Genomic DNA, 25,362 nt, shown 5'->3' with positions numbered 1-25,362 from the left:
ATGTTTTCAATTGTTTTTCCGTAAATGTGTCTGAAATCATCAATTCAGCTTCAAATTCAGGCAACAAGTATAATAATCACATCGGTATATTATTTCAAATAAAGACAAGTTCAAAGTGAAGGCTAATGGCATGGCTTAGCTCCCAGGACCAGTAACAAGCACATAACTTTGAAATTTGGGTTATCTGAATTTAAGCACATTATGCCCCCATTAATCTGGTCCCTCTCTTCCTACAGAACAGCCAACAGTATCAGCTCTAATGGCAACCCCTTTTCTACCTGTCATATAGCCAGAAAAACAACAACAAAACTCCCTGAGAGCAGTCTCCAAAGAAAAAAAAAATAAATCAGTCTGGGGAGTTGAGGTGATGTGCAGTATATTGCCTTTCATCAACTATAATTAACTGAAAACAGTATGAAAACTTCCCTAATGTAAGTATGCATAGTTGTTAACAATTGTTATTAGAAGATGAAAAGAAATGCTGTGTCAGGCTGAAATATCCCAAGAGTTCATGTGTATCATCTGCATATATAACGTGAACTTACTGTGCCAGATCTTTTCAGCTCTGCAAAAGTACAACTGGGCTAAAAATAACTCTGGCTCGTAAAAAGTTCGATGTTTTGGTATAGATATGACAGTAGTACAAAATCGCTACTCAGCTCTAGATTGCTTCAGCAATAATTACAAATGTGTTTAGATAAATTGTGGAGAGCAACAAACGACCACCATCAAAGGCTGTGTTGTGTTTTCAGACAAAAAAAATTCAGGTTAAAACTTGTTCTTCCTGCTTCTGTCCCGCAGCTGTCCATCAAAACCAGCTTTCTCCCTGCGGTCTATCAAATATTTCCCTCACAAATCAATTTTACACATGATCAGCCCATACCCCTACTGAGCTGAACCTCCCCGTTAATTAAGTGAAGAAATTACCATATATATTATATTAATGCAAACATCATTCAGCTAGTAATTCACGGCTGATCTGGATAATGGAAAGGTTGAACACCCATTAACCCAAGCCAACAAAATGGGTTGGCTGAGAAATTCTAGCAGGTCTCATGTGACTCTTCCCTCTAACTGCAGCTCTGCGGTATCTGCTATTGTAATAATTAAAATCCTCCCGGTAGATCAATACTGGAATCTCTTTATGGGAAGTGCCCTGATGGAAATGTCTCAAGGAAGCTGGGGCTGTGGAACTCTGAAAAATTCATTTTTTTTATCTGACAATTATCACCACACTGCAGACTAATTCAACAGTGCACCCCTCTCACTCTGCTTTGAATGCACTGGAGATTGACATCTAAAAAAACCTAACATCTCATTTTAACAAATAAAGGCACTATTTCCACATACAGTTTGGAATTATCAGCAATCATGAAACCAGACAAAAAATTAATATACATTAAGCACTTCATCTTCTGATGGCTTCCTCTGAGTCTCAGTTATCGCAGCCTTCTCCTCATTTCCTCTCTTTGTATCTTCCTGTATTGATCTCTGTCTTTTCATCTCTTGAAAAAAGGGGAAAGACATGTAAAATTATTATAAAGCTTGATATTTATGTATTGAAATGTGGACTTACATTATCAGGTTTTCATATATTTATTGTTAAATATTATTAAATCATAAGATGGGAAAACAGGTTTTATATTTTCTCCTACCTGGTCTGCTCTCCACGTATTGACTGAAAGACTGGAGCTGAGTTTTTCTGACGGTAGAGTCCTTGCTGAACACAACAGGATTTCTAAACCGTTCTGCTGCTTTTTGTAATCGCTCAGCACGATGTTCCTCTGTTCCATTCTGCTAGGAAAAAAAACAGACACACAACAGTTTCTTTTGTTTACAAACGGGAAGACACAAATTCGAAAGGTACGTTTCAGTAAGGGGACAGGACACAGCTTTTCCAAAGAGGATTTCACAACTCGGGCTGTGGCTTATATAGAATGAAAGTACCAGCTGCAGAAAAAAAGGAGAAGAGTGATTAACTTTTCCTTTCTTTTTTTTTTTTTTTTTTGTTTAATGTGTGGTGGCAATGACTGGCTTTTTGCTATGTGGGCACTATCCTGCAGGACTCTCTACTTACTTAGCAGCCAGACCTATTAATTGTGACTGGCATTTGCCAGCAACACTGATTTTAAACGAAAAATCACTCCTTTGCAACTTTGATTTGCCAAGCGCTGTGCATGCTGCTGCCAAGTAGCGGCGTCTCTACCCCTGAACATGATCTGTATCGTTTTAAAAGCGTGTTGCCTTTAGCCTGTCTCCCTGCCCGGTAAAGAAATCTGTCTTTTCTGTAGTCCCACAGACTTGTATGACAAGAAGAACTAGTTTCTAATTTTATGCCCATTGAGATAAACCACTAATGCTGGATGAAGGCTAAAAGGTAGGATTATAATACTACCCCACTGAACTGCATTTCATCAGCTATAACTTTCCAAAGCCAGATTTGTAAGTAAGCCCTTTACAGCTAAGGAAACTACAATTATCTTTTCCAGGGCTTCCTATGTTAATACTGGTAACAAATTCAAATGATTCTATCAACACGAAATATCCCAGAAGACTGAACCACCGCAGTGTGTGGAAACTGCAGATACCGAGGTGCTGTGTACCAAACAAATATTTCATTTTATACCTAATCTTTTATTATTTTTATTAAGTGTTTTGAAAGTAAATAGGGAAAGGCTAAGATGCATGACTAATAGCTAAGCCTGCTGAATGCTGAAACTGGTTATCAAAAGCTACCAAGACTTTGCCCTTCCTCTGCATTGAGACAATTGGTAATGAGGGAGTTCTCCAATGGCCTATTCTCTAGCCTCAAGGAGGCCGGGGATACACAATCCCCAAGGGAAGGTAACAGTTTATCCTTTTCCACAAACACAGAATGCCTCATTTAGAAACGTGTAAACTGCATTTTATTAAAAAACAAATCCACCTCAATGCCAAGAGCTCCACGAGAACAGATGGACACCATATATTCCTTATAATGACGCTTTCCAACTCTTCCTTAGAAAGATGCACACAGAGATAAACTGTTAAGTTGCACCTTTTGTGGGAGTACCTTAAAAAAATCAACTCCTTCACAGAAGCTTTTTAGAAAGAGAAATACCATTTTTGTTAGGTAAGGTGACACCAAATTACCCTAAGAGGTGGCCTGTGTGTCATTTGCAGAATTGAGCTTAAAAAAGTATTGCTCATACCCCCGGATGACTTTTCAGCTGCACTAATCAGGTGGTTATGATTCTGATTAAATAAAAGGTGGTCTCGTGTTATTACCACAATAACCATCCGACAACCTAAAACAGAGTCTTTATCAAAATAAACAAACATGACTAATTTTTTAGGCCTGGCAACATGCTAAAATATCAGTGTGATTAGCCAGTAAATCCCATTTTAAGAAACCTTTTTATGACTGGGGACTTCTGCCACTTTACAAATGTATTCCTCTAAGCCCACTAATTCAGTTAGCCTTTTCAATCCATTGTATTATTCTTGGGCCAGCTTCATTTTGCATTAAATCCACTGCAGAAAGCTAAATTGAACGCAAAAATCAGACTTGATCCAGGCTTCCTTTTGTTCAAAGATAGAGACCGAAAGTCCTCTGCCGCTGCCACACACTTTCATCACCAATTTATAGGAACCGACAGTGTAAGGGAAAAGCAATGAAAGTCATTGTTTTGGGACTTCAAAGCATCTCTGTATCTGGGGAAGGAAATCCTTTCAGTCAGCAGTGCTTTCCCCCCAGACTGCAGGTGGGTGAAAAGTTATACCCAACTGGAAGTGCCCCAGAGCCATAGGGATATTAATGACATACAGGGACTATTTAAAAAAAAAATAAATAGTAAGAACACAAGGGGACTAATTAAGAAAATGAAATGGAAAATTGATTGGTGTGTGCTTTATGCTGAAGTGGTGAATGTTAAGAACAGGCAAAACGACTGAGTGCACCACAGACTCGTGTCTATTTTTCTCAGAAGCACTCGTTGTCAAGCACCCAAGTATGTATGCCTTTAAAGTATATTACGGCTTAATTTTAGTGGACAGAAAACAGAGGGTCAGGCTTGGGAGGGAAGCAAATCCCTGAGAGTCCAATCCTACTCCTGTTAAAGTCAGAGAGAGTCTCGCTGCTGATTGTACCAGCAGCAGGATGGAGCCCATGTTGCATTTCTGATTTAAGTGACAACCTGTGCAGTCAGAATTGAGAGATGCTTCTTATATCTCTTAGTGTTAGGCCAATGACAAGTATCAAGATAAAAAAAAAAAAAAAAAAAAAAAAGGAAAATGTGTTGATTAATCAACATGCAACTGCACTGCCACGAAGATTTTCTGCATTTCTTACCGTGAAGGATTTGATAAGAAATCATTTTCCTCCTCACAAAGTACACACCCGAAATCAGAACACAGGTACTGAGACAAAAGCATTAATCAAAACTTACCTTAATGTCTTGCTCTGAGCTATCAGTTACAGCTTTCTGAGCAGCACTGGAGAATGAATTTGCCACCTGTGGCTGAGCTTCTAGGAGCTTCTTCAGCTTCAAATCCACCAACTTACTGTTTTGTTCTGCTAAATATGCAAATACCACATACAACACAGAGAGATGCATTTAAATGCAGAGTCACTACAACAATGTAGCAATTTAAAAGGTAGATTTAATTCACTTTGCTATCATTTCAAACTAAAAAAGGAAAAAACTAGAAGACTTTTTTTTCCTGCAATTTGGATTGGCATAGATTTGTGTTACGTACACAGATAATGCCTAAGTTTTCTCAAAAAAAGTATGTAGCACTCAACTGAACAATTAAACGTGCTTGAAGACAGCAGATGAAAAAACACAGAAAGTAGACAATGTTTACTTTACTTCCAACCTGTACACACCTATACTTTGGCATAAAACCACACTTAAAGAGCCATTTATTTTAAGATGACATATAACAATTTATCACATATTCTAAGTACTGATAACCCCTCAAGTTTATGAACTACTAATTCATCCTAAGGCTCCTTGGCACAGCTTCTGAATGATAAAATTTCAGTATCAAAAGAGACAGCTTTCTAGTAATATTTTACTATGATTTATAGAGTATGTTGAAGCTGGGAGAGCCGTAAAACGCTTCATAACTGCATGGAAGGGACAGATTCAAAGTCTGCCGAAGTCCCCAAAAGTTTTTCATCAGTTTTAGCAACTTGGATCAGAGCCCACAGAAATAATAGTTGAGAATTTTACCTCCCAATAATGCTCATTCTGTACGTGATCGTTGACTATACGAATTTGTAACACACCTACACATACACAGTTACCTACACATACACATGTAATAAGGAGAAAGGTGTTAATACCAAACCACAGCGCAGATCTATGGAGCTAACTCTGGGTAGGAAGGCAGAATAATGCTGGCACAGAAGCCCCCAGACATACTCTACATGCAGCACCACACGAGAAATTGCCCCTGCAATGGAGCGAATGCAGCATCACCTGCGTATATTATGCACGTACATCTGGGCCTTGTGTCAAACACAGGAAATAGCAGTTGCTATGTTTTTCTGTAGGCACAGCCTGAGTTTTTCACTTTGGGCTGGTGACTTCTAGCTGGTGTGGGAAGTGGAGCCATGACTGTTTTGCCGCACAGCTCCTTCCAAGGTTTGGAGCACTCCAATTCTTGTTAGCCAAAATATTTTTTGCATGCTGGCAATCAAATGATGCCTGCCTCCAGCAGCAATGGGCTGGGTTGGGTTATGACGAAGGATAGTTTCCCTTTCCTCTGGCACACCCAGTCAGGGTGCCCTTAATTGAGGCTCACATGTAAGTACATGCACATTCTCATGGGTTTATACATAAACATCGTGTAATAACTATGATATAAGAGGTTCACATTTTATCAGATACATTCACAGCAGCATATAGTAGCAGTACTGACAGACAGATGCAATACTTAAAACCAACAACTGGCAGTAAAAACAGTTTTCTCTTCGAGAGAGATGGGAGGGTCTAAGATTCAGCAGCGGACAAATTAATTAAGATGGTCATAATGATCCCAAATGTGAAATGTCCCTTACAGTTCTGCACTTAGGTGCTCCCAGGAGATTCAGCCTTCATTAGAACTTGGTATGAATTGGCAGAATCCCAGTGAAATCTCTGTACACTGATTTCTATCACAGCATTAGACTGCTTTCTATATTATTGCCTGTCCCCTTCCTTACTCGTTTGTACCTCTGACTACTGTGCAGACTGAACTGCAAAATGATGTCCCAGTTTTTTTCCAGAATGTCTTCCTGTGGTGGAGATGAAGCGTTGGGTAGTGGGTTTGTATCCCTGAGAAGGTATCTCTCAAGAAAAAAGACCCACAGAAATAAATTTTGGTAAGTCACTGAGACTATGTGACAGGAATATTCATTTACTGATTTTCTTTTTCTCCTAAAATGAACCAGTATTTATTGGAAAAATATTTGACAGGATTCTGCTCTAAATGAGCTTAATTCAAATGCTGGAAACACTAAATATATTTTCTTATGTGTTTGGAAATCCTCAAATAAAAAAAATAAAAGGACATGACTCAAGTCTTTCACAATCCAAAAAGACTAGAAAGTGCTATATACACATCATTGTTGGTTTAATTTACAAAGAGCAAACACTAAATGAAGTGTTTTGATTTAATATATTATGGGCTGCACACTTGGGTCCACCTGGCATGGGCAGAACCAAGTCGGAGGATGCTGTAAGAAGTTCTCTCTTGTACTGCCTTTATCCCGACGCTATCCTGTGCTTGCTGCACTTCTCCGGGCTTGAGCTAACTTGTAGTGAGCAGAAACGCCCTGGCAGAGAAGCACACCACAATACAAAGAGGCCCTCGGCACTCCCCAGGGCCACTGGTAACAGGCAGACTTGTACAGAGAACAAACTCCTTCAGCAACTCTCTGCGAGCAGAGGAGCCCCTTACTGTAGGCAATTACCTTCACATCTTGGAAGATCTAGCGCCTTTTTAAATAAGCATCTCCCTTGTAAGATCTATGGAGGAACCTGCTCCAGTTTTGCTCAATTAGAATTTTTGAAAGGGGAAATACCATTACTATCATTTATTATTACTTGACCAGCGTGTGCTAAGATTATACAAGTATTTCTACAAGAATATGAATGCTTTTAAAATGTGTTATTAAAAATCTATTACTTGAACTTTGTAAAGTAAGTAGGACTAATTCTGTTCAGATTTATACCTCCATGTCCCCACTGGAGCAACAAGGTATAAATACAAGGACTGGTCCTCAGGAAGGAACTGGAGGGATACCAAGCCTACACGGAAACTGAGGCATGTTTGCTCCTCTTCACTGAGCAGACGGGCCAGGATGTCAGTGCAGAAAGCGGCAGCTGTACTCACCAACGCGACTGCTCACTCCTCTGGCCTGTCTACCTTGGTTTGCTGAGACAATCGAGGCAGGGTGATTTCAGGTGGCTCTGCTTTACAAATCTGGCCTGGGGTCCCCTTCCCCATCAAACAGCAAGAGACATTTAAATCTGCCATTGCTGGAAATAATTATTTTGTTGCTGATTTTAAATTTCAACTAAACGTGAATGCAAAATATTAAAAAAGAATAAGCATTAGGCTTTAAAAGACCTGAAAAGGCACAAAGGAATAAAGCTATGACAGACAGAAGCAGCACATCAGTACTTATATGATGATGGAGTGTTAGTCATGCAAAATACACAAAATAGCCATTATTTAAATTACCCGTTGAATCAAGGTCATTTTCTAGGTTAGTAAGCTCATCTCCACCTCCAGTAACAGAGCATTCAGGAACCTCCTCGTTAGTATCTATCTCAATATTATCATCATCCTCATCCTCATCTGTAGGAACATACAGCATTAAGGTTAGTATTTTCTTATGTACATGCACATCACTAAAAATGAATGCTTTAGAGAATAAGCTGAGTTATGATAAAAATGCAAATCATTATATAAGTCTGGAAGGAGATTTCACTCTGTCCACTCATGGATTTGTCGTAAAACTGATGCAATTCAATATACACACAGGGGGCTCTGCTGGAAACTCCTGCTACAATAAAGGTAGAGTCTGGCCTCAGCAGTGGCTGTTCTCTGCACTAAATCTCTGGCTAACTCTGAAAAGCACATGTGCTTTTCCTTATAACTCGAGTCAAAATAATTTCCCCCAGGCTTCCATTTCTCTCTAATGCAGAATGGGTGCCAAAGCTGGCGTACAGCAGGTTTGGATGGGACTGGCCAGCAGAACGACCTGGGAGCTGCACTCTTGAGAAAGGCAGCAGCTCCGGGTACTGAGTTCCCAGCTTGGTGAGACTTGCCATTCCTTACTTTGCACAATATATCACAGACCAGTGATCACTGTACCTTGCTTAGGTGTTAGCGTCTCCTACCACTTCTGATACGAGGACGAAAACTGCCACCTGGAACATCATGCTTAGCAAGCACTGACCTCAGGTGTAGCAAGAGCACACTCACAGATTGCTGCCTTACTGCACCACTTTGAATCAGCATTGTTTGTAAGCTACATATATTTTAAATAAAATAATAATTGTAATTATACTGTATATTTTTTATAGGATCTTTTAACCAAGTTTCTCAGAGCAGCTTATGAATATCACTTGTAAATGAGCCCCATAATGTTTTACGAAGTAGGTGATTATTATAATTACAATTATGATGATGATGTAGGTAAATTATGGCACAGAAAGAGTAAGTAACCTGAGGAAGATCAAATAGCAAGTGCTGAACTGTGAAGCAGATCCCAGAAAAAATCCTGACTCACATTTTCAATACAAATATATAATGAAATTAAAGTCCATAAAAGCTAGATTAGTACTTTCCAAGCATGTAGTTGCCCTGTATTTGCTTACTTTTAAGTCTCATATCAAATGCTATCTACACTTGTTCAGACTTATACCAACATTTTCTTCCTATGTATGTATGCATGCGTGTAAAAATGACAAAAAAAAGAGAAGGCTGGAGTGTGTCTGGAGAAGTAAGACACAAATAGTAACTAAAGGAAATTTGAACCACTTCACAATAGGAAAAAATACTAATTATAATTACAGTACTTTGGTACATTCAAAAGCCATATAAACAAAAAGGATCCTAAACATAGTACCAAGATGCCATAATCCTGAATATCAGAAGTTTGGGGAAGTTTGGACCAGGATTGGTGCTGATCACTCATTGTCTGTCTTTGAAATACACTAAACCTCATCCCCAGACCTGGTTTGCACTTCAGGCCCAGACCGCTGACACAAAGGTCATACAGTTTTTTCTTTTCCTTACCTCTTTATCTCCATAGTGCCTATAATTCCCATTTTAGGAGCCTGTTGACTTTTTTGTATGTCTGCTACTCTTTTTAACCAGCTGCTCCCTCAGTTCCTCTGTAATTAATCAATGTCTTTCACAGACCTCTGCCAATTCAGGCTAAGGCTCTTGCTGCAACAGACAAGAGCAAAGAAGTTTCCATTTCAGTGTCTTACTCAACATCCGTTGCATGTATAAAGGAGCAGCAATCTGTGAAGTAGGACCCCTCCGTTTCAGCTGACCACCATGTCTTCCCTGGGCTCCTCTCCACTAATTCTCAATGGTCCCTGGAAGAGTCAGCTTTCCTCCAAACTGCCCCAGCTTGAGCCTGATGGGTGGAGAACAACACCTCTCCTCAGCCAAACCAGGATCTGTGACCAGACCTGGGACCTGAGAGATGGTGCTTCAGGCATACAACTGGGTGGGCAGAAACACTCAGGACTCTTCTGTGACATCTTTTCTGTTCCCACTTAAATTCACATAGAAGGTTCTGTGATCTGGACTCTAGCTGTTTCAGGTAGCACAGAGGCAGGTGAACAAAGTAGAAGGGCACAGTGTGATCACGATGAAGTGGAGAAAGGGATAGGGTAAGAAGCAGACTGAAGAGAAAACAGAGAATGGTAAAGCAGCAATAGCAACAATTCTGAAGTTTTGCATTTTCTTCAAAGCATCTCTACATTTTCTAATGAGGAGCTAGAGTTCTCACATGATTTTAAATCCTTCATGATGGTGTTAGAGACATTCAGTGGCACTCAGGCCACGGTACTCTCAAACACATCCTGGAGCTCACGGTGGCACACTGAAAGCACAACCAGGCTAACAGCAGCAAAGGGCTATGGACATGTGGAAGAGGTGGAAGAGAAAGAGAGGGACACTGCCATGGCAGAGGGAAACCACCTTGAGCCTAGAGGCAGGCAATGACTTCCCAAAGCACCCAAAGAAGTCAGCTCACAAGGTCAGCTCACAACTACCAGTCATCCAGCAGGACGCTGGATGTGTCAAAACAATCTAAACAAGATGACAGGGTTTAAGACTGCTGGATACTAAGGGAATGCTTATATTAGATTATTTGATTTTCTTTAATTTAATATAGCGAGATGAGATCAGAGGCACTCTCTTTGACACCACCATTTTAGGTAACAAAAGAGATGGGAATGTCAAAGACACCAGTTCCTAGTGTCAGACAATGACCTGACCTAGTATTAATTTAAAGTTAGCAGGCTTCGACTGAATATGATTATCAGGACATTTACACTTTATTAAAAAAAAATAAATTCAATTAAAAGCATTAATTTGAAGTAATTTCACAAATTTTTAAATATCTTTCAAAATCTACAGATTCCTTGTTTTAAACTACTCTAGGGTTTTTTTTCCAGTCCAATGTTCTTCCAGTGTATTAGAAAGGGAAATGTGTTTAGGGAGCATGCTACAACAAGATTTTGCAATTATAAATGATAAAAGGAATAACATGACGAAGAGATAACAGATATCTTTTATGAAAAGAACAAATTACTAGTGTGAAAAACCTAAAGCACTTGGTCTAGAACCCGGGCACATATTTAGAAGAGTACTAAAGAACTCTTCTTTGAAAAGTATGTAAATGTGGATCCTAGAAAGACAGCAAAGTCTTACTATGTTGTGAAGAAACAAGCAAAATTAAAGATGAAGGATTAAGTCAAGAACTAAACAGCACTGACCATTACCTACAGAGCCTGGACTGCAGACTGGACTGAAGAAAGTGAAATAAGAATCTTTTGGAACCAAATGGAAATGCCAGAATATTGGTGGAAAAGAAGATTCAGAGGCATTTTATAGCTCATATTTTTTACTATTCAGATTCAGCTCAGGCTTAATTTGTGGTTAAACTGATATTCTCTTGACTTGGTTTAAGCTTGCCCACATGTGAAAGAGTTGCAGCAGACTGCATCAATTTCTAGATGAAATTAAAAAAGAACAATTTTCATAGAGTGGTAAAATCACTGATGGGGGTTGGATCACATTAGTGGGAGAAGCATATATAAGCTGCCACTGGAGCTGCATGAACAGTACTTGCTCTTTAGGGAAGATGCCTCCAGGATTGTCTCTGGGAAGTCCTTCAGGCTTGTGGATATTCAGATATTTAGTTTATTTACTTTCAGGTACAGAGTACACTTTAAGGCTACAGGATTTAACAGGAGCATCTGAACAGTAATAAAGGAAGCAAAAGTGGGGAATGGAAGAAATGCAGAGTCTAAATACTGGTTCAGTGTACAAGAAATCAGATGTCAGGACAAGAAAGCGCAGCAGTAACTGCCAACAGATACAAATACTGCCTGTTAAAAATATTAAATCGAGAACTTAACACTGTTTTATGAGTTGGAGACTAAGCATGATGAGTAAGCCTGAGCTACCATGTACATTCCCTCCAAATCATTGCCTCAGAAGTAAAATCTGTAATGTACCCTGAAATCTTTAAGCATACAAGTGCAATGCAATGCCAGCTGGCTCTCTTTCCTAAGTTCTTTAACTGCAGTATACCTTTCCAACGTTTGTTATTAATTCCAAAATTTTTGAAAACTGTTTTTGTCTTACAATATATTTGGATGCTGCTTCTCTTGTGTTTTTCCCTTCCTGTTCCTCTAACATCCCTCTTCTGTGCTGATCTTGTGTTCATTCTCTTCTCCCCTCCCAGTTTTGCCTAATTTTGGTACTTTTTTTCCCCAAAGCCTCTTCACATTGTGCTTGTCTTACCCCCTGTCCTCTCCATTGTTCCCTCCCTCCACTGCCTACTCACCACCTCCAGATCCTAGCTACATCCTCACAAAGACGTCATCTCAAATAAAGGATGGAGATGTGCCAGAGAGTAAAGAAAACACACTACCCAAATCCCAGAAGAGTAGACGGGTGTCCTACTGCATGGGGACACTACCTAGATAAGATGTCAATTCCTTTGTCCCGTCGCTGCTGGGAAAAGGGAAGATATTTGGATTCCTATCTTGATACTGTCCCTGGACCCATCTCAAGGCATCTGCTTATCAGCCTGAAGCTAGTAGGACATCTAATAAATTTGAAGCTGCCATCCCAAACCCTCTGGCAGTTGGCAGGAAGAAGTATTTTCTGTCTCACATGCCAAATAACCTATGAAAAAGACTAGATTTCATAGCAAAGGATGCTGCTTATCCAGGAAAGTTTCAACCTGCCATAGGCATTTGAGTTTTTCAAACCATGATTAAATAAAGTCTTTTAACAGAGAATGTAGCACCAGCACCAAAGCATGGAACTCTTAATGAGCATATAGAAACACTGAAAGGGATCGCATTTTCATCTACAATAGTGAGCAAGAAGTTAGTGTTTAGAAACTCCAAAATCCCAAAGCCAAAATGTCACTTTTTTCTGGAATAACTGAATTGAGAGAGGAAAATGATTTGGTACATTCCCTTTTTGTAAATTAAAACGTAGCAATCAATGCAGAAGAAGAGATTAATGAAGCATAATGGACAAGAGAGCTTGGAAGACAGAAGATATTACTATAAGCTTGTCTTGGGTATTGTACAGGGAATACAGGACTATACAGAGAAAAAAACCCTACTACATGTGAATGCAGTCAAGGGCAATATTCACAATCCATTTGTAATAAGGACACTGTCTATTAAATCTTAATTTTTGGTGGAAATAAAAAAATGGAAGAAGACTAAACCCAGAAATAATTATAATTTATTTGGTTTATAAAGTGTTGGTGCCATTTCACAGAACTACTCTATTTTGGAAGAATCAATTTCTTGAGTGGAGATCTGGTGTGGCACCTGACATTACCAGCAGTGTGGCGAAAGTATGTAGAAGATGTGCCATAAGGAAAGCTTTTTGAGAATGAATAAGTAGAAAGAAGTGCTATAAAATGCACACTGACATGAAAAGAGCAAAAACGAATAAAAGGAGAAAGGGAATAAAAACTGGAAGTCCAAGAGAAGTTTAAATAGCTTGGCCAAACTACTGTATGAACAAATTAAAATCAAGGTAGGAAATATAAACCAAGGAGATAACTCAAAGCATGTGCAAAAGTAGAAAGCAGTGCAATTGTTATACTGGTTAAAACCCAACAGGTATAGTGGTGATAACTTTATAAACAAGTTGTCATCAGTACTGATACTGTCTCCTCCCTTAATAACACTGAAACGCTCTGAGTGCATGCGCAGTATTTATGCATATAGACTTTTTTTTTTTTAGTATATATGCACAGTGCACAGTTACCTCTGAGACTGTTTATAAACTGAATGAAAGGCAGGAAGAGCAACGGCAAAATTCAGAGGAAAATATGAACAGGGAAGGCCACATCCCAGAAAGCAGCATACTGGGATATTTAGCAACACCACCTGTGAGTCACTGCCACAAAACAGAGTAACTACTGTCTAGCTGAGCACTCAGGATATACCCAGAAATTGTACCTTCCTTGGAGGGGAGAGATGGCAGGAACAGCTATGTACAGGTACGATAAAACAGTGAGGAGGAAGTAATTAAATAACGTAGGATGGGGAGTCAGAAGTTGTGAAAAGGGATGAAGAACACCATAGTCTACTTAATATACAAGCACTGTGTCATTTTGCTCAGCCTGTCTTACTCCCTCCCCATCAAGGATGTAACTTCCCTATTTACCATGAAAGAGAATTAGGTTGGCAAGCTTGGCTTACTGGGCAAAGAGAAGAAAACTGAAGACTAGACCCAAAGGGAGATGTACAACTCACTGCTTTTCTCTTTGGGTGTTAAATGGAACAGAAGTGTAGGGTTTAGAGTGCAGTAAGACTATAAATACATATGCATATAAAAAACATGTAATAGAGAAGAAAACAATATTGTTGTTGAATCTATATGCATTGTGAACTTAAAGTTGGATTTTCCTGACTCTTTGGTTTACAATTACATGTTAGTATGAGAAACACAATTTCCCCATAGAATGTGTAGAAGATACTAAAAGAGCAAGAAGCCTGTACTGAAACGTGTGCTCAGCACCCATTTGAGTTTGAGTGACACTATATTACTTCGACTCGTAGCACTGGCAGGTATATGAATTTTAATGACATTTCAAAGTCAGTTTAATAACATTATAGCAATATTACAACTCAAAACCTGTAAAGGCAAGTGGTATGTCAAAAGACTGCAATTTAAAATCAAAAGGTTGTTGCCCCCACCTCCCATGGGCCGCCTTTAAAATTCTCTTCCCAAGCAGTTTTATGAACACATTTAATATAAAATAAAGTTTCTTAAGTATTTCTAATGTTGTTTTCCCCCCAAATTATGTTAATGGTCCTATATAAATATATATATTGAAGAGATTTTAACCAACAATCATAAAATTCTAAATAATCGTGGGTAATGACAAATCTATAAATAATGGGCCAATATGAGCTACTTGTTCACGTAACATCTTTTTCTTTCAATCACATGTATGCTTTTCTTTTAATTGTTGGAAATTAAGTGACACAAGCCTGATTTAGGAAACATATCTACGGCCAGGTCTTTTCATATATGCACCTGATGAACAACAACATTTTGAAATGTGAATAAAAGTGATACCCAAAAAGGTCTCTGGTTTCTAGGTTGCCACAGGAATAAGATACAAGGTTCCTCAGCTCACCTCCAGATGCCTTTGACCTTTCTTTCAACTTTTCTGCAGCCATTTCACCGTAGCTAGGAAGTTCTGACATCTTCACTCCAGATCGAGCTTCTGCTATTAGCTGACGAGCTCGCTCTCTCAGCTGCCGACGCCGCTCTTCATCTTGCTGCTAAGATATATTGAACAGTTGCCAACTCAGTAATTGACAGAAATGCAATTTCATTCTCAATCTGATCATCATGATAGTAACTGGTTTACAGCATGGTGCTTGGCCCACATTATAAATAGGATGCTCGATATCAGTTGGGTGTCACACCACAATTTTTAAAGACATCCGTGAATCAGATTTTTTTTTTAAGCATTCCCCAAATTATTAATGCATTAGAAACCTAATTATTTGAAATTTAAAGCATTTATAAACTATGTTCTATAAAAATACCTTGATGAAAATTCTCAGACACTTTTGTCTCAAAGTAATAACTACAAAAAGTTTTACCAGAGCTATAAAAATGGTTTTACTAAATTGAATTACTTGTTTGAGTAAAATTCTCTCACAGAACTGAAATGAGAAGCCAGATATTGCTCTCGGTTACTCCAGTCACCAAGCTGGCTTCAAGTGTAAAGTGACATCAAATCTGAGGCACAGAAAGGAATCTAATCCTTCAACTTCAATGGATACTTTTTTTTTTTAAATAAACTAATGAAAGTTAATGAAAGAACAATAGATGCCAGAGCAGAAAATACTTTGCATCACTTTAAAACATCCTACTACTGGGGCTTTGGTCAGTAATTAAAGAGATTATATTGGAACCATCCCAGATAGTGCTCTCCCACTAAAGCTTGTAACTATCTTAGAAGCATAATATTTCAGTTACATAAATAAGCGAAGTTCTACCACATGAAATTTTGGAAAAGCCTAACTCACCATACTAAAAAATATTAATAAAAAGATGTGTTTAAACATAGCTCTAAGAATGCATTAAACCATAAGGGAAACAATTTCCATTTTCACCTTAAAAATATGATTTTTTTTTCAAAGTTAGGGCTGTTTTTCCCCTCCCTTCAATATTAGAAACGCTCATAAGCGCAACAGTGTTTGGCTTTAAGTCAAATCTGCCAATGTTTGTGTTATTGACATAATGAACAGGGTAAAACCCAGGTATAGGCAGTTGACCTGAACTAAGTGGAATATAACAAACTGCCTAATTTTGGAGAGCCGTCCTGGCAGCCTTCCCACCAACCCAGAAACTGAGCATCCCACACCTGCAGATGCTGGTGAGAGCTGTTGCTAAGTGCTATTTAGTTTAAGCAATCATTAATAAAACAAGCGCAAAATACTAATTAGGTACATTTTACCCATTTCCATGTAAATTGTTTGTTTGTAGCTATTTACTCAGCATTGTTCTCGGCACAATAGAAAAAATGCAAATGACTGAATCAGAATGCAGCCCTAATGGGACTTTCTGTTTATAACCATTAGCCCAGAGGTGTGCTGTAATTCAATCCTCCAGCAGCAAGATTTAGCCTCATTAACAGCTTGCACGGGCAGGTTACAACTCATAAAACCCTACAGTAAACAAAGTATATGGACACTGCACAATATCTTGTCTTTGAGTGACAGAACCCTGATTCCCTATCAGATTGCCTTGATTTACTTTTCTGCTAATGTCCTTCCCCTGGAAAGACAATTCTGCCTGGGCCCTGGAAGGCAGCGGGATGGCACATTGGCTTTGTTTGCTTTCTCACCCTTTAACTTCCCAGAAGGCACAGAGCAACAGTTCTATCAAAAACTTATTTGGTGAAGTACACGTTAGAAAGACAACTAGAAAGCTTCCCCCCTGCCTCTATGCACTATAATAGATCAATTTAATTTAATTTAATTTCTAGCCAGCCAACTGACACAGCAACCGATTTTATTTCGACCCGCGGTATTCAGTAACATTAATTACATTGAATTTTACATGAAATAAAACTGCTCAAATCTCTACTATTTGTAATTCCTAGGATACAGGAACTTGTGAGGTTGATTTAAATTACTTTTAAGAAGAAACGTGCAAAACTTATAATTAAGATTCCCATGTGGTTTAACGTCAAACAATTTAATCTACCGTAGCCCAAGTAGTTTAAAATAAGGCCAGTTAGGTGTTTGTGACAAATGTGCCCTAAACTGAGCAAGCCGATTCCCCCTCTCTCCTTTTCTCCCCTCCTCTTGAAAGAGAACTTGTATCCTGAATTATTAGCATAGTCATTAACATCCCGGGGATCTCCAAGCAAACAGATTATTGTGGCTTGTGTTTGTGCTGATTAAGCCAATCATCACCAGCGGATAAGAGAAAAAACAGCTAGTTCTTCCTTAAATTCAATTCAGATATCTGAACCCTCGGTTACCGAGCTTGGCAGAGGAAACACTGGTGGTAGGAGCAATGAAACTGAGCGTAGAAAAAGTAGGCAGATTAAGTTTTGAGGTACAGAACAATTATTAAACAGCAAATCCCCTAGATCTTGGAAAGGAAAGCACTTGGGAGAGGTATAAAGGCACAAACATAGATATTAAAAAAAAAAAAGAGACACAAAGAGAAGATCTGCACTAAGAAAGGACCATGCAAACACACATACGGTGATTTTTTTCCTGTACAGTTGAAGAGAAAACTCAGTAAAATCTTTTACCCTCTGACATGAACCTGACATGCCAGAGACATTAAAGTTTGCTCTGTTATTTTCCCCCAATTACTTTGCAATGGTCTAAAAATCTGCCACGCGGATGCACAGCAAGGAAAACTTCACCATTTAAGGACAAACTCTTCAAGAATAAGTAATGTAATTCCTTGTTTCCCTCCTATAAAAATGTATTGGTATGCAATTTTTATATTTCACAGTTCACCGACATCTCGGCAAGCTTTCTTCCACTGCTTCAATGGTGCTACTTTTAATTTTATCCTCCTTAGTCCTAGTAATTAAAGTGATCAGCAGTGGCATCCCAACGGCTTTGACACAGCTACAACCCCCTAGCAGACTCCGGCTTTTAAGGGGAAGGGGAAGAAAAAAAAGGATGGGAGTTTCATTTCACTGGAACAAGAAAATCATGCTTCTCCAATCCTCAACTTTATCCAATTGTTCTTTCAGCAGCCTTTGGATCTTAAGAAACAAATAAAAATGGCTGCCATTAGGGGGTCCTTTTTGTACTCGCCGCAGATGGCAATGACTGACATTACTTTGGCCAAAAATGATGCCATGGATTTGGGAAGGTAAATTCAAATGTGAAACGCTGCCGGGGCAGTTTCCGAGATCATCACCCGGCCAGCGATGTCGCTTGGCAGTGCCAGAAGCTGAGAGCTGACCAACTCAGTAAAATATTGAGAGCAGTGGAGTCTTGCAGGGGAAAAAAACAACCACACAACCATGCCCATAAAACCCATCTCCTCAAATCACTAAAAATTCTGCAATCTTCTCGCATTTAAAAAAAACCCGAACACCTCTGTCAGGGTTTTTCAGTTGTCCTTTGGCAGAAATTTGGGAGGATCCAAACTGAGTTTACACACCAGCAGTCTGATAATGCATTATCCTCTCCCCATAAAAAAAGAAAAATCCTGTGAGCTGCATTTATTTGATGTTTAAAAAGAAAATTCTTTACCGTGTCCATAGACTGGAGAAAAAAAAAGTGGTAAATTAGTGACACTCCACAGCAACAAAATTAAACCAGAATTGTACCTATAAGGGGGAGCGATTCCTGTAGCTGTAGGTTTCAAAATTGTCTGTGGTCTGCCCTGAGTGCACAGTACATCTGAGAGAAAGAACTTGACTGCCACCTCTTTCATCATTAGACAGGAAGAACGGCTCTGTTATTAGCCATTCAGAAAGAAAAAGACTTCTGTGCTTGTCCAGAGGCAAGGATTACCAAAATGTACCTATTCAGTTAGTAGAGAAGACAGAATAAAAAAAAAAAAAAAAAAAAAAAAATTACATGAGCTTTAAAGGTTTGGGCAGGCTGGGTTTTACTGTGACCTTGATAGGCTCTTGTTTGAGTAAATAGGATTTGGGATGAAACATTAAAACTGTTTAGCAGATCTTTTCAAACCATTTCAAACTTTTCTTATGTTGGTTTATAATATAACCAGACATGCTTGTAAATGGCCACACCTGCTCATTTCTCTGGGGATGGCCTGATCTCTGCCTTTTCTAACAAAGAAAGGATGAGAGAAAAAAAAATCAGCTTTTCTTGTTGCAAAACAGAGTGGAAAGTCAAAATCTTTCTCAAGTTTGTCCCATCTGCTCAGATTAAATCTTTGATCACCCTGGGGACCACATTTATGTTTGGTCTCTACTACCATTTCAGAACAGCTCAAAATACACAGGTAGTGCGCAAAACATGAACTGCTAAGCAGAAAACACTCGACATAAACAAAAGCGCATTGGCTTTGGATTTCTGTGGCTAGTCAGATCGTAGGAAGTGGTCAGCAAAGAAACACATAAACGTCTTAGATATTTTCTGCCTTCTGCCTGGTGTCTACATCAGCTACCTTACTACCAATAAACTGTATGTAACTTGAAAATATTTTTTCATGAATGTCTATCACAAAAAGCATCAAATCACTTGTCATAAAGAAGCAGCTATTGGCTTACGATCTATGGCACTGATGGACTAATGAGACAAGACAGAATGAAAACAGAAGTAGCCCAAAGTCTAAACCTGGAAGAATCACAAGCAATGTCTTAACAAAGCTGTCCCCGTTAAGAAAAAAAAAGCCCCCCAAATTCACAATAAAATGGGGTTGTGGGGCTGTAAAATGGAAAACATCTCCTTAAACCTAGGAGATATTTTTAAAGAAATATTAGCCAGCAATTTTTTATTTTTCTTTCTTTTTTTAATATAATCTATGTTGTTCTGGAAAACCTACAATTCACTTGGTACAGTACTTCTGGTGTGAAGAATGCTGGCTGTAGAAAAACAATCCATTGATAATTTAATTCCTCATGTCACTGTGAAATAGAGAAACTCTTAGTTTACTGAATGAAAAAATATATATATTTGAAAAAAAGAATGGCTGACTAAGTATCACCTTGTGCTACATCCAAGGCCTCTTGCTGGTTGTCTGGCTGCTCTTTTGTAGGCAAAAAGGAGCTGAACGCTCTCTGGCTCCTTAGATCTGGCCCAACAAATGCACTGCCAGTCATGCACATGGATCCAGCTTAAAACCCAGTGTGAGCCTAAAAGAAGCTAGTCAAACTGGCACCTACTCATGCAGAAGGAGATAGATTTGTCATGACAGGCTGATTATTCAATGTAAAGAAACAGTTTAGCTTTTCTAATCTGGTACAAATACATCTTTCTCGGAGAAAAAAGTAAAAGGTCTAACAGTTCAAGTATTTAAAGTAAAGAAACCAACACAAAAATTGTAACGTCAAAGTGAACCACAGGTATTTGTGCAAGAGCATTCTGCAAAACAGCCCTGCAGTTCTATTCAGATAAATAAGATTTAACCCGTTTAACCCTTTAGGAGCTGCACATCTACGTGACGATCAAGGCGAGCATTTCTATTTCACACTGCACGTGGCTCTACGGCAAGTTCTAAGGACAGGCTGAAATATCTAATTCCAAATACGCTTTCTGTTTTCTCCTCTTCTCACTCGCCTGCACCGATACCAAGAGCAAGGTGCTCCGCCAGCGAACAATGTGAGGGCAGCCTTGCCTACCGACGGGGCTCCCAAGAAAGATTATTGAGGAAGTCGATCTAAACCAAAAGCAGTGACAAAGCCCTCTGCTAACTTCTTCCCTGGAATTTTCTCTGCTTAGGCAAGTTTGTGCTCTCCCTCATCTGGGAAGTATAATTAAGGACAACAATTACCTCAGGCGTCAGGATCCAGAAGCTTGTTACGCCTGTCACCATGATTGTCAATGCTATTGGCATTACCCACAAACAAGGTCTCAACCATGCAGCCTGAGAAATATTCTGAAATAGTGCCACCATCCAGACAGGGCATAATGTCCCATCTCAGACTGATAAGTCTAAAGACAGTATTTTCTGTGCCTTTCCACAGCCGAGTTACAGACAGAAGTTAAAAAAGATGCTTACTCATTGTAGGAGTCAACACTCATCAAGCTCCACTTAAGGGATTTTCTCTTGTGTAAACTTGACTTTATAATAAAAAAAAAAAAAAAGTGGCGTTATGAAACAAAGACTTTTGGCAAGTATACGGGATGCATAAGCCGGAGAGCAGCATCTTTCAGTCTGCTATCCTGGGAAGCTTCCTTCTCGGGCGGGCAACCCCGCGCCGAGGGAGGAGGACATGCCCTCCTGAGGAATGCTCCCGGTTCACTCCCAGCTGAACAAAGCGGAGCGGGCTGCAGGGTGCCTCTGAAAGTTGTTTCCACCCCCCCTTCTCTTAATTTTCATGGGAGGGTGGCGGGATCCCAGTCTGCTTGTGTGTGATGAGAATGGAAAGAACAAGTGCAAACCCTACGCCTCCCTGGATCCTATTTTGCTGGGTTTTTTTGAAAATGTCCTGCAAACTGCTGGCAGCTTTTTTTAATGGAAAATACCAATCGCCTAGGATCTATACCTAGCCTTTTGCCAATAATGAGAAAACTTCACCTTCTGTCCCCAGCAATTCTTAGGAAATCTTTTGCTGTTATTCCTACAAATCCAATTACAGATTGTTGAGTAGCTAGTGGAGTAAGCTTATTGAGGAGTGTCACATCACTAAGTCGTGCGTATGTGTTTCAGTTTGTAATGTGGTCTGAGCCGCTGTAGAGGTGTCAACTTAAAATGCAAGTAAGTAGCAGAACAGGGCTAATCCCAGCCACTACTCCCCTGCAGCCAAATTGTAGCGCAATGAATGACAGTGGAAATGCAAAGATGCCACTGTGCTTATCACACACAGCCAGATGGTGGACCTGGATCAATGCACACATGCCACGATCAATGCATTTGATAAAGAATTAAGAAGAAAACTGTACATGTTATCAAAGAACTTGTACATGGCATAATTATGATTCTGCATGTGCTTACTGATGATATTGGAGACTCAGAGGCAGGTGATAATGAAACTGATAGGAAGAAATAGCTTAAAGGCTACAGCGTATGGCCTCAGCACTAAGAAATCTTGTCAAATAGTTCAGAAAGCTTTTTTAACTGTTATTACAGGCTGCTCATAGTGCAAGCTGGTGGCAACGTTTTAATTTTTTTTTTTAAATCTGAAATGTCAAAAAGTTACAAAAGCTATACTTTTCAGAACGGTTCAGAAAATAATTAAGACACTATTGTGTTTTAAGCACGGCAAAAAAACCCTACAGGTAGAGCGAGTGTTCACAATTTTGGGGGGCTGTGGTAGTTGGGCATTTTTTAATATATATAATTCCTTGTTCCCTGAATAAATGTATTTAGACTTTAAGGGGGCTGGTGGCAGTTTAAGGAATGTGTCTGGGTAGCAATTTGCATTTGGCACACCAATTGCTACAGATACAGTTTTGATATTATTTCTCATCAAATGTAGAGTATTTCCCTGTTACCGTTTGTGCTCTGTCGGCTGCATTACAGCCACCTTGGATGTGTAAGAAGGTAATTAAAAATTTCTGGAAAATAAAGTCAAAAGTAATAAAAAAAAGCATATATATTTATAATGTAGAAAAGGTACCTAAAATACAAATTCTCATGCTCCAGTTGATAGATGAGCTGTCTAATCAACGCCTGGACGTAACTTAAGTGCTCTCATTAGTGTGAAGACCTTCAGGCTAAATAAGACTAAATCCCTTAAAAATTGCTTCTGCAATAGAAAAATCCCCCTTACCATTTTCCTCTGCCTAAATCATATCAATTAAAAAGAGAGGGAGGGAGAGAGAGGCATTTTCACATGACTTTGTTTTAACTGACACTCAAAAAACTATCTTCTGAATCCAATTTAAAATGTTTCAGCAAAAAAGTTCATTAGCAATCAAAGAAACAAAAAAAATCACGCTGAGTTTAGTTTCTCTTTCACTTTAAACTTGGATCTTTAATCAGCGCTAAGGCGTATAATGCCCATTGAATCCTTTGCCTTAACTTTTTTTTTCAACCCCAAATATTTAATCAACATTGCAGTTTTACATTAAATTGTAAAATTATCAAAACGACCCTCCAGAAGAGTGAAGTGCGTATTTTATTTGCAGCGGGACGAGGAGCCCCCCACCCCCCCCAGCCCCCGAATTTCAATTTGTCCTGACAAACCATTGGGTATTAAATTCTAAAGGCATGCAGAGTGCATAAAGAACTGATGGCTTGATTAGCTCTTGTGGTGCAATTGAAGGAGCTGTCTCTCTCCCCCCTTCTCCATTTTGAGAAACACTTTGATCTCCGTTCAAGTCAATTCATGAACATCAACTGACAAGACTGCATGAAACACCCCAATGGTTAGGCCCAAACTCGCAGCAAACTATTTGGTTTCATTAAGGCTTCAGGAGAAGTGACCAGTGACAGTCCTTTCATTCAGAAGCCAACAGGCAAGTGACTATTTAAACTTTAATGTGCACAATGTACTGCTGAAGGCTGCTACACCTATAGTCAGTCACTCAAGTATGAATGCCTTTACCTACTATTTTGTGACATGTGAACTACTAAGTGCAGCTGCAGTCTCATTAATGCATTCGCCCAGATTTGTTTGCAGGACTAAAGAGATGATTTGCAGTATTTCTGGTGGGAGAAACGACTGTATCTTCAAAGGAAGGTAGAATAGCAGGTGCTATATAAAAGCCAGAGATTAAAAAAAGATTGCGTTTTTAAATGCAGTAATCTATTAAACATTTGCACGAATGTAGTAGAAATATCCATTCTGGCTGAAAACACAAAAGATCTTGAATCACATCACCTGCAAAATGCAGGGTATTTGGTGTGGTTTCGAGCTTTGCTACAGTAAACTATTTACACATCACTCTTCCCCTTTTTTAGTTGCCCTCTCCAAAGAGTCCCACTTCAAAGAGTTCATTTTTGCACCAGTTCCTGTCAATGCAGGTCAGAAACACTAAAGTGGAAAGTGGCTGCAATGCCGTGGCACAAAGAGTCTCTGCGGCTGAAATCAAACAAAGCCCAATTAAACTAATCATAACGTCCCAGTGAACACAAGGAAGCTCACCTGGTATTTCTGGACTTCTTGTGTGAATTCCCAACTCTACTTGGTACTTGGTACTATAATTACCCTGACCAAAATACTGTGAAATTACTGCTCTGATCTGCTAATGGCTGCAAAAAATCAAGCCGTTGTGGTTTCATGCCAAGGGGCCGTAGCAAGGTGGCGCAATGCTTTCTGACAGAGACGACAACTTCTAAAAACTCAAAGGGAAAATTAACGGGATGTGGTTTATGTTGCCAAGGACTGTTCATTAATTACCAATTTAATCACTGCTGGAGGCATGACATTACAAAAATCTGGCTGAAAGTTCTAATAGATTATGAAGACCACCTAAGAAGAGTGACCAAGAAATGTACAAAACAATTAATACTGTTTCACTGCTATCAAAGACACTCAGATTATTTTACATCAAGTGAAGCAAAAGAATTAGTAGCTTCACAGTGCCACCACTAGGAACTGTAAATACAATGGCACACAATTAGTAATGCACATGTGACTTTTCGTTCAAGGCATATATCCTTGGGAAAGCCAGAACATGATAAGGAGAACAAAAGAAACATTTTAAAATGAAATGAATAAAGATTTTAACTCTACCCTTGTGCATGCTGAGCAATAACAGAATAGGCAATGCAAAATACAGCTCTAAGTAATGGCGATATCATCCTGGGATTCACAACAGCGTGTACTGAACATCCACACAGAAAACGTCCGCAGTTATTAGCAGCGATAGAAAAAGAGCGTTCCAGATGCTAAGAAACCTGGGTCTTGCTTTGTACACAAAGGGATAGCTCTGAAACACTAGGACAGTTTTTTGCTAATATTTATAAATGGATAGAAGATGCTAAAGTTTTTGAAGTTATGTTGTTCAGATGATCTTAAAATTCAGTTAACAAATTGACAGCCTATTTTCTGTGAGCGTACAAGTTAATGTTATGGCTGCAGACGACGCAGCACCTTGAATTTACATCCACATAGTAAATAACTGCTTATTTATATATTTAGGCTGGATGCTTAAATGGTATAAACAGATACAGATTACTGAAGTAACAGCAATAAAATTCAGCCGAGAATCTCAAGCATTTGTATCTAAAACTCAAACTGCATAACATTTGTCTTGCATTATCAAAGGTTACACTTTATTCATTAAATCCCTCCTGGTATAAAACTGACGGCGCATACTAATTCTTCTTAGAAATGAGTTTACTTGCACTAATTGATTTATTTTCCCAGCTACGTCAGGGAGTTGTCTATAGCAGTATTTTTGTACAGTGGAATATCACAACTTCATAGTAAGAAAGTGCTTAAACATATCAAATATGAAGTCAAAAGATGTAGAACCTTCTTGGAAAGTTACAGATTATTTTTATTTTTCATGTATT

At 39.0% G+C, this 25,362-nt stretch overlaps 1 protein-coding gene across 11 annotated transcripts in view; it reads right to left on the bottom strand.

Moving 5' to 3' along the window:
• The window catches only part of EHBP1 (EH domain binding protein 1), a 225,849-nt gene that overhangs the window by 39,273 nt on the left and 161,214 nt on the right, over positions 1–25,362 (bottom strand). For 2 of the 11 annotated variants that reach the window (XM_069787443.1, XM_069787447.1), the window contains 5 exons: positions 14,906–15,053; positions 7,714–7,830; positions 4,428–4,555; positions 1,656–1,797; positions 1,399–1,505 (listed from right to left, as the gene is read on the bottom strand). In XM_069787443.1, coding sequence (XP_069643544.1) covers positions 1,399–1,505; positions 1,656–1,797; positions 4,428–4,555; positions 7,714–7,830; positions 14,906–15,053 — 642 coding nt within the window. The remainder of the gene's footprint in view (positions 1–1,398; positions 1,506–1,655; positions 1,798–4,427; positions 4,556–7,713; positions 7,831–14,905; positions 15,054–25,362) is intronic. The other 9 variants (XM_069787446.1, XM_069787448.1, XM_069787452.1 and 6 more) reach the window with 7 other exon arrangements.

The sequence above is a fragment of the Haliaeetus albicilla genome, chromosome 7 (genome assembly GCF_947461875.1).
Source record: "Haliaeetus albicilla chromosome 7, bHalAlb1.1, whole genome shotgun sequence".
In the NCBI taxonomy this organism is placed as follows: Eukaryota; Metazoa; Chordata; class Aves; order Accipitriformes; family Accipitridae; genus Haliaeetus; species Haliaeetus albicilla.
Note: the sequence above shows the minus strand (reverse complement) of the source record. Positions and strands in the feature narration are given on the sequence as shown.